Raw genomic sequence first — 10,229 nt, 5'->3', positions numbered from 1 at the left:
CTGTGAACATGTAATGTCGTTTTTTAAATACATTCCCACAAATTAGACACATACCACAAAGAGCCATCAATCGTAGTGAATAGGTTCAATTTAATTCTTTATCCAGTGTATATACTGTAATAGGATAACCGTATGATTATAATATATACTCTAGAAGGTTTTCCTCCAGCAGATGGTTCAGTCGAGAGATGAAGGCACATTTAATGTACTTAGGGACTCTTAAAGACCATGTCACAAAATCACAAAGAACCCATGAGAGGCAACATTAAAGGTACTAAAGATCTTCTCTCTCACTTGGGAGACAAAAAAGAAAACACATTCAACTATGCAATAAAGTGACATTACGAGTTAAAACTAAAGGTGCTGGGCCAGGGAGTGAAAATTAACAGAAATAACTGCATGCATATCAGCTACAGGAATGTCAAAGTGGTGGAATGGGTGGAGGTGAGCAGTGGAACAGTGTCGGGGCATCGTTTAGTAGGCGTGGTTAGCCACAAAGAGAGAATCGCCACCTGCTGCGCTGTGGTCTCCCTTGGAAACATACTTGCCGAGGGCAGCCTGGTGGTTATTCTGTGGAGAAAGAAGAAGAAAGAAACCCATGAAGAAAGAAACGATAGAAAGGAAGGCAGATTTGTCAAGCCCAGCTTGCACACCAATGATTTGCAACATAACTCGTTGCAACTTGCAACCACCTGCAACAGAATCCCCAAACTGTGCAGAGCAGAAACAGGTCAATTCAGCTGCAGCTGGTTGCAACGAGTTGAGTTGTGAATCTTTGGTGTGGACTAGGCTTTATGAGAGATTAAATACAAGAAATTAGTACAATTAGTTATTTGTCTTTGGAGAGACAGAAGTCACTAGCTATTTGTCTTTGCAGAGACAGAGGTCACCAGCATCACCCTTGTTATCTGGCTGTTGACAGTGTATAATTCCACTTTTCTCATACATTGTCTGTAGTCTAAACATCTCCTCATTACTACTGTTGTATGTCTATCACTTGCTACTCTATTCTAAAATTGCATAGCTTATTGATTGATTGAATACTTCTGCATTTTGCAACAAAAAAGGAGAGAAAGTGCAGTTCTATACAAAAGGATGCTGAAAGGATTAAACCCAAGAAAGCACTATGGATTTGTTTCCATTGGGGTCCGGTGTATTCGATTCATAGAAAGCAGTGAATATGATACCTAGCTCTGGTAGAGTTGTGTGGTATTCATGTTACAGACAGAAATCTAATCTGGGCAGTTGAAGAGGGTGGTACATTCTCCTGTGTCTTCCGAACCTTGTTCCCTCACTCACTGTGCTCCGTTCTTCTATTTGAAGGTTTGGGGGTCTGTTCATTTTAACCACTTTCGACCAATAGGCATGCCATCATAGGCAAAGAAATGATTGGCAAAGTATAAGATAGGGTCCAAGTGGACCGTATTAATTTACTGAACCTTTCCACATTTGAAGTCATGCTCATACCCAAAGACTTATCATTGACATCATTGCTGTGACACATCAATGATTGTTGTTGTAAAGCAACTGAATGAACAAAGGACCTGTTGACCATCTGACCTTGTTGTCCCTGCCCTCTGTAATTCCTAACCCACTCTGTACTCACCAGTGCCCTCTTGATGTACTCTTCCTGGCATGCCTTTCCATTCTCCTTCTTGCCGCCCCAGGCCTTGAGTGCGGAGGCCTGCAGCGCACGGCCGTAGGAGAAGGTGAGGGCCCAGGGCCTGTGCAGAGGACACTGGTTGATGGCGCTGAGGTTGATGCTGGCTTCCTCCTCACTCTGACCTCCGGAGAGGAAGGTCACACCTGGGGGGAAGGGAGAATGGGAGAGGTCAAATCTTGACCACCATTCAAATGTGTGATGTGTGTATATATATATGACTAATGTACCGGTATGCATGAAGGTAAACAATAAAGTCTATCATCACACACTGCATGCTAGATGACAGTGTTCAGTGTGTTGTAATGTGTCAGTGTTGTACTTTATCAATCTCTATCTACATCCATCCAACAGATTATGTTAGACCGGTAATTGTCCATTTGGCTGTTTTTTGTCTTTTTTGTTTTATCAAAAAAGGCAGGAAATATAATACTCTCCGGACATCCTGTTTGGTTATAAAAGAATGAAAATAAATGGAGAAAAAAAAGACATGGCAATCTTATCTCTGCAAAACAGACACATTTCAAATAGTCTGTTCCTGCCAAAAGAATCTGTCTACGTCATCATCAATCACTTGTCAACAGTGCTGTGAACTAGTTTAATGAGCAAAGTTCTGAAAACATGAATGGATATAATACAAGTAGAGTAGTGTCTTGAGTAGAGTTTGCACGGCATTTCTGATATTTCTGACTCTCATTCATTAGGGCACATTGTAGATGGGGGATGGGGGTAGTCCATGGCCAAATACATGTGCCGGTCCATATATATATATATATATATTACACACATACATATATTACATGCACCACTGTGCTGTGCAGGCAGTGGCACACACTGTAGTGCTTTTTTGTTCATCTGTTGTTTTAACTAATCGATCAACATTAAATACATAAGACAATAAATAAATAGACAATCCAAAATTGTCTAAATAGCATTTAATTAACTTAACTTATAGCCTTGTTAGTCCTGTAAACCTGTTTTGCAGTGGTCATCTGCGCTTTTTTTACAGTGAGTAATGATCTCTCACAATATGTGAATTTACGTGTCCAGTCCACTGTCCAGTGTCATTGCTTGTATGGCCCACAGTTAAAACATGTGAATGCATTTGTCGCTTATGCAAGCTCAAGCACTAATGGGTTGTTTAGCACTAATGGGTTATTTAGCAAGTTACACTGTAGGTAGACACCTACAGTTCATGACATCCATTGAAATTGATATGGCAGTTTTTAGTATAAATCCACAGTATGCTGTACTGGCGTTGTGAGCTTGTAGATCATCTATTTTCACTACTTCTTAAACATTTGTTGGAATTTCTTAGATTTTGTATTTATTTATTCATGAAATGACTTAGAAAACAATATTGTTTTTTTCTTATAATAATATTAATTGAAAACAAAATGTAGGAAACAAAAAAAAGGGACCCATAAACATGTGTCTGTGACCCACAAATGGGTCCCGAGCCAGTGTTTGGGAACCACTGTTCTAGCGTGACCTCTGATCGGATCAATCAATCGATGGATCTATTCATTCGTTATTCTTTCCATCTCACCAGGCACAGCGGGGGGCACGGTGCGGCGCAGGGCCGTGACAGTCGCCATGGCGATCTCCTGGGAGTTGAACTTCTTGGGGCAGGAGTGCCCGGCCGTCACCATGTTGGGTTTGAGAATCGTGCCCTCCAGGTACACATGGTGGTCCGACAGGGCCTTGTACACTGCTGCCAACACCTGGTACAGGGCGGCGGCGGGGGGGTGAAGGGGACAGTTAAAAATAGGGCATTATAAAACAACAATTCGGTTTGTTTCATGTCAATTCGTTAATAAAAAAAAAACGATTATTTGATTAATCAAACAAACAAGTAATGGATAGAATAATCCCTAACCGGACAATCCATAATTGCAGCCTTAAAAAGTAAATTAACCAAGAAGCAGACAGACACAACAAGTTCACATGATCCTAATTCTTAAAAAACATCTATAACCCAACGCTGAGCAGATGGATCGGGTAGAACTACCCCCCCTCCAAAGCAGAACAGCTTCCCTCCCCTCGATGCACAATAGCTGCAGACCTTCCATGTAAGCATGGTCCAGTTTCCCACACCATCACTCACCTTCTCAGTCACATACTGGCAACGCTTCAGGTCGTGGTCACCGTCGGGCAGGATCTCTGGCTCAACGATGGGAACGATGCCATGCTGGAGGGAGGGGGGGGTTAATGAAACAGAACATGGCAACCAGCGTCATGACAACAGACAATGGGTGGGAGCGTGCCTGATGTACCAATTGCTCCAGAATAGCAGTTGGGCTGCTGAGCCAACAATGCCGTGGGTTACATAACCCCTGCTTGGTGTTACATCACTACAGAACACTAATATATAACGTTTATTCTTTCAAGCAAAATAACATTATTTGTGTCACCATTGTGTGTGTAATTGTGTGTGTGTGTGTGTGTGTGTGTGTGTGTGTGTGTGTGTGTGTGTGTGTGTGTGTGTGTGTGTGTGTGTGTGTGTGTGTGTGTGTGTCTTTGCAGTTCCTTAATCGTTACATAACGATTGAGAAAGCTACTATCACCATGTAATCAATTCCATATCAGCTGCTTAGACCCGTAATCAGTAGTGTGTGTGTGTGTGTGTGTGTGTGTGTGTGTGTGTGTGTGTGTGTGTGTGTGTGTGTGTGTGTGTGTGTGTGTGTGTGTGTGTCTAACCATCTGGCAGATGCTGGCATAGCGTGCCAGGACGTTGGCATTCTCTATGATGGCCAGTTGGGATGGGGTGTTTTGTGTGATCTTCAGCACACAGCGCCACTTGGCAAAGTCAGCACCATCCTTCTTGTACTGGGCACAGCGCTCATACAGTCCATCCAGACCTGGTTGGAGAGACAGAAAACCCAGAGAGAGTGAGTGAAAAAAATGGTAGCGAGAGCACAGCAATGGAGACGGACAACAGAAAGAATGTGGAAGTGGGTTTAAAACACAAAAGAGAGAGAATGAGATTAATGAAGCAAGAAGCAAAGCAGCGAGGGAGAAAACATGCAGAAGGAAATGCACGTTCATGGCTGCACAATCATGGCTGTTACCAAACAGCCATGATTTGTAACTTTGTCAAATATGGGAAGATATACAAAACATTCTAGACTAGAAGCACGACTGCAAAGAGATGCCAAATATTATTACAGCAATGCACTTCCAGTGTAAACAGTTTAATGGCACCAGTGGGACCATGAAAGTATATACAGGATTTGTATAAGGTTAAAATGGGAAATATTAACACAATATTAACTACTGGAAGTGCCAATGGCTGAAGACATATTTTGATTCACACAAAATGACAGTACGAATATAGTTAAGCTATAAATTGGCTTGTTAGCTAACAGTCACTTTGGAGTTTGAGATTTACATTTTAATGTAATTTTACAATACATCTCTTTCTTTCTCTGGATACTACTACAGCAAATACAGTTGGAACCGTTCCATGGGAATAAAAGTAAATATGGGTTATCAAAAAGCTAGGACCCCCAATGAATCATATAGAGCTCAAGTCATGTCAATCCTTTATATTCATATGCAACACATTTATGTTTTGAATCTCACCTGTTCACATTTCAAATAAAGTGTGGAACCTGAAGTCGAGACATTATATAATTTACCTACAGTGACTATTCCCACATACTGTACATGGAGAAAGCAATTTCTGTCCGAAATGCAGAATATCATCATATGACGAGATATATGATGATATATTTGGTTTAATATAATTGGTTTTAACAACGTCCGGGCGTGTACGTTTGTCTCACCCTGGGTGGTGGTCTCGCCGTTGGTTCCGGCCAGGGGCACCACACCCTTGTCCACCTTGATGCCCACAACCTGGCCCCTCCCCTTAATGAGCTGGGGGAAGGTCTTGCCATCATCAGTCTTCTGGTAGAGTGTCTCATGGAAGAAGATGACACCACCGATGCAGGGTGCCACGCGGTCGTCAGCCGTGAAGAGGAGCTGGCGGTACAGCCTCCGGTTCTCCTCCGTATTCTCAGCATTGATGCCCTGGAAGCGCTTGGCTACACTGCCTGGATGTGATGAAGAGGAAGGAGGATTGTGTTTTACGGGATAAAATGATCATTGCAGGACACCGACCAAAGAACTGTGTTGTTGCAAGGAGTTGCGACTAGTTGCAAGGAGTTGAGGACTGGTGTGATTTGGGCTTAAGACTTCACTTCATTCTGACATTATTGGCTATTTTATGTTTTAACAGTTTTGTAGGTCAACAGATGCCACACGGGCTGACATCGCTTACCAAATACGCTAAATCCATCTTGTATTGTAGTAGTATAAGCAATATGACAATGTAATTAACATTATTGTTTGTTTAAAAAACAGAGCTGTGTACCAAGATTCGTTGGGGGAAGCGATGTCATGGCTTCCGTTGTTCTGGTACTGCATGTTGTGTTATAGTGCAACATGTATTTTATTACAGCAACTTGTGGCTGTAGTTGTACACATCAAAGCGAGAGTACTTACAGTAGGTTGTTCACAAAGCATTAACATACCCAAACACTTGCTGTTTTAATCGTCAAGGCGTATCTGATCCAGTGTCTACAAGCTCATAGCGCGCCACCGAGTGGCGCGCTACGAGCTTGTGGGTCTGCTATTTTAGAAAAATCGAAGAACGACTGACATAGAAACATAGCTTTTTCAGAAAACTGTCAGGATGTAGAAGACATTTTTAGAATCTGATGTCAGGTCAAAATGGATTAAGGTTTCATTCCATTTCATAGAACACAACCTAAAGATACACAGTCAGAAATTAAAAGAACATGATACAGTACAATACATCAACTAAGAGAAAATGACATCAAGTAACAGGAAGGCACTGTCAAATCAAATCATGCATTTGATTTGTCTGTGCCTTCCTGTTACTTAACCTGCTCTGCTTCTTCTCCATTCTTTCTTTTTCTAACTCTTCCCACAAGAGCAAAGTTGAGAGAATGCACAAAAAAATATTTCACCTCCAGTGAAATAAATTGCATTGAATGACAATTTAATCCGCAGCCGCCTACAGGAGGCGGCTGGGGAGATGGATGGAGCTTTAGGGTCTGCTTAAATAAACTGCATACATTGAACCATTAGGATCGTAGCCGTATGTGATTGGACTACCAGCTTGAACTACGATGCTCCTTAATCCATATGGTGGACTGGAGTATGCGGAGTATGCGTTGGTTGGGCCTAAGTGTTTTGTGTTTTGTAGAGCCGACTGGGTGTTGTACCAACATGATGCAGGCCAGTATGACCTGGGGGAAAGGCCAGGCACATCACTATGGTGTGTGTGTGTGTGTGTGTGTGTGTGTGTGTGTGTGTGTGTGTGTGTGTGTGTGTGTGTGTGTGTGTGTGTGTGTGCACACTGAGCAGTTCCTGTAACATGACCAACATGGTTGGGAGAGCTACTTTCACAAGGTAATCTATTACATAATACCAGCTCAGAATCATAATCAGATGGATTACTCATACCCACTATGATAATTCCACACATTGTCTTTTACTAATCTAATCCATAATAATCCAATTCAAAATTGCCGTGAACGTGATGTGGTGTTTGACAAACTGTATAGTAATTGTCCCCATGCTAAGACAGAGCTGGACAGCGGCCAAACCTCCTGGAACGAGCTTCAAAAGTCAGCTCCTTGCCATCATTTGGTCAGTGTTCAATGGTCCTTAAACACTTTTAGTAATAGACTTAGTAATAGACACAATCCAAATCCATTACAGATTGACAAGGAATGTGAATCAGAGTACAATTACAACATAAAACAACTTAGACAGTATCTAAAACAAGTCATTAAAACAAAATAACTTCATTAAAACAGGTGCATTCACGGTTAATAAAATATGCTGGTGATGATGAATTGTAGGTATTTTTGAGGGGCGCTAGCCCCTCCTATATACAGGTGTAATGTTTGTATTTAGTTCAATGATTGTTTTGTAAACGCTAAACGCATTGACAACGAAGGGAAAATGGATGTCAGAATGTGTCATTTACGTCATATTTTCTCTATGTTAATGGAGTCTAATGTTTGTGTTTGCACCGTTTGTTTCACATCACCATTACATCACCTAATCAACATGAGATAGACTTTATCAACTCTTAAAGGCCTTAACCCATTTAGGCCTGAGGCCTATTCTAAAAATCCTTCTAAATCCTGACCTATACGTTTTTGGAAAAACTTCAAATATTTATATAGCAGCATCACTTTTTGGTATTTTTTTAATACTGTACATACTGTACAGTATTCCCAAAATGGGTTCCCGGCCTGAAGGCGTAAAACACCAAAAGGGGTTCCCGCCAAGAATGGGATCCCCCACCACCATTATGGAATATAACAGTGTTGTGAGAAAAGCCCATCCTACCTGTGGATTCATCCGCGGCCAGGATGCCCCTTCCATTGGCTACGATCTTCAGAGCAATGTCACTGAGCTCCTTCTTCTGCTCAGTGGACAGGAAAGGGTAGGCGTGAGGCATCTTGATTCTGGAGAGAGAGAGAGAGGGGGGGGGGGTGATTGGTGATTGATGGTGATGGTACCGTACAGTCCTATCAAAGGGAATGTAACACGATAATAATCCCATGCAAAATAAGGGTCTGATGGCTTCATGTACATCTTCAGTCAGCACTGTAATATTTGCATAAGACACCATTATGACACAGACACACCACATGACTGGAGTCTGGACTGGACAGTTAACTGCCTGTTGCATCATTAGGCTCAAAACAGAGAGATCCTTCTATTTTGGCAAAAAAATTATAATAATAGTTGACTTTAGGGGAGAGTCTATCCATCTCAACCCAGTAGTTTTCCACCAGCATCATATCATGTTTGGCTTTGGCTCTCATGGATGGAGATTGAATGTAGTACAAAATGTCCTCCATCCCATCAGGTGCGTGATTTATTTATTTTATTCGCGCAGCGTTTCATAGAGCTTCAAGAAGCGCGTTATTGTTATTATTAATATGAACTATTATGTCGGCACTTCCGCGTTTGTTCTTTAGCATCTGAATGACCTTGTAGTGCACTGGACAGTCTGGGAGCGGTAGGCACCGGATAGAGGTCGGCCGGGCTCGGCCCGTCGTTTATATACTGTGTAGTAGCCTACGACGGCGTCGCTCCCCGAAAAGGAACAGATCTACTATAATACACCAACGCGTCGCATTGTAAATCTTTTCCTTTTTTGGTAAGCGACACACCCACCCTTGTGCGATGTACTCAAGTTCTGTTCGGAGTTTTTGTTTTACGTGACGGTCTACCCTTCACTCAAACTTAGTTATTTATGCAATGTATTTCATCTTCTCTGCGTAACTAAATAATATTAACCAACCTATCATGTCTAAATAATGGGCATTCGTCTTATTGTCATATAATATAGCCTATTAAGGCCTACCATAATATACAAGTATATATTCAAAGTCGTTCTAAACCTATAAAGAACTAGTCATATATTTGTGTTCGTAGTTCCGAGATGACAATAACAGATACACTTACCAAATTCGTGTCACGGAAGAAGCAGGCGATGCAAGAGGAGGAAGGGAATCTGTTGCGTCCTAGGCTGTTGCAAATGTCAGAGAACGAAGAGAGAGGATGATGGACGCTGTAAATGATGCCAAACTATAGAGGGACAGCACTGTCACTCCACCAATCAGAACGCACCTTTCCGCGCGATCGACGCGCCGCCTCCTCCAATTACAGATGTTCATTCGGTTTCGTTCAATCGGTTGGTCAAGCTGCCGGTGAGGGGCGTGCCCGGCGTGTCGTGACGCCTGGAATAGGGCGTTGTCCAATCCAACGGGGTGGAAACAGGGGTGTGTGTGATGCTGCTGCTGTACGTGACCACTCTCACATTTACCATGCGTGTTCCATACGTGCCTCTGGTGATGATACGAATCATGCGATGCAGTGCAGTGCAGGGACTGCAGCAGAACCCTGCGGTTGGTTTTGCACAGTCATCATCATCACTGATCGTTCTGTCGTTCATGACTCCTTTTGCAATGCACAGGACTACAGGATGTTTATTATGTCAGTGGTTCTCAAATCTTTGATTTAAACGAGGAACCCCAGTTTGATAGCATATTTTAAGCCACTGACCATGCAGTGACCATTTGAAGTCAGTGGTCTCTGGGACTACAATAGCCTACTGTATAGGCCTACCCAGGGGTGTTCTCTCTCACACCTAAAATATTTTTTTGGGCAAAAATATGTTTTTTTTACTTTTACATTTACTTTAGTCATTCGATTAAGCATTGTAAACCCTGTTTCTAAATAGGCTATATACACGTCTGCATGTTTTATAGTGTGTGTCTGCGTGCACGATCACATGCACGCGCACATGTCTTATGGGGCATCCCCCAACTTCAAAAAGTAGCACTACAACACTGCCTATAACCTCCAGAATCCGGACTCTGGGAGTGGACAAATTTGTTCACTCTCAGAGTTGCAGGATCAAAATGTTCCCGGACCTTACTTTGAGAACCAAATGTTATGTAAATTCAATTTATTTATTTTACAACATAGCCATAATTGCAATAATTCTTGGGGA

The 10,229-nt window shown here is 42.2% G+C and overlaps 1 protein-coding gene across 1 annotated transcript; it reads right to left on the bottom strand.

Moving 5' to 3' along the window:
- Window positions 1-70: 70 nt before the first annotated feature.
- Window positions 71-9,302, bottom strand: LOC308323882 (fructose-bisphosphate aldolase A-like). Its single transcript, XM_080775738.1, has 8 exons — window positions 9,179-9,302; window positions 8,051-8,169; window positions 5,449-5,715; window positions 4,361-4,521; window positions 3,768-3,851; window positions 3,210-3,384; window positions 1,607-1,806; window positions 71-570 (listed from the first exon to the last, which is right to left on the bottom strand). Exons 2-8 carry the CDS (start codon window positions 8,160-8,162, stop codon window positions 475-477), a joined length of 1,095 nt encoding a protein of 364 aa, XP_080631864.1. The 5' UTR covers window positions 8,163-8,169; window positions 9,179-9,302; the 3' UTR covers window positions 71-474.
- Between the last annotated feature and the right edge of the window lie 927 nt (window positions 9,303-10,229).

Source organism: Protomyctophum bolini, assembly GCF_963924005.1.
Source record: "Protomyctophum bolini genome assembly, chromosome: 11".
Lineage (NCBI taxonomy): Eukaryota > Metazoa > Chordata > Actinopteri > Myctophiformes > Myctophidae > Protomyctophum > Protomyctophum bolini.
This window is presented reverse-complemented; position numbering and strand designations above follow the sequence as displayed.

What these genes read in the sequence shown, in the direction of transcription:
- LOC308323882 (XM_080775738.1), bottom strand. Translation starts at nt 8,162, where the DNA reads ATGCCTCACGCCTACCCTTTCCTGTCCACTGAGCAGAAGAAGGAGCTC. An exon ending in ATGCCAGCATCTGCCAGATG is followed by an intron (nt 3,852 to 4,360) that starts GTTAGACACACA and finishes CCCTCCCTCCAG; the next exon opens with CATGGCATCGTTCCCATCGT. An exon ending in CGTGCCCCCCGCTGTGCCTG is followed by an intron (nt 1,807 to 3,209) that starts GTGAGATGGAAA and finishes CCTTCCCCCCAG; the next exon opens with GTGTGACCTTCCTCTCCGGA.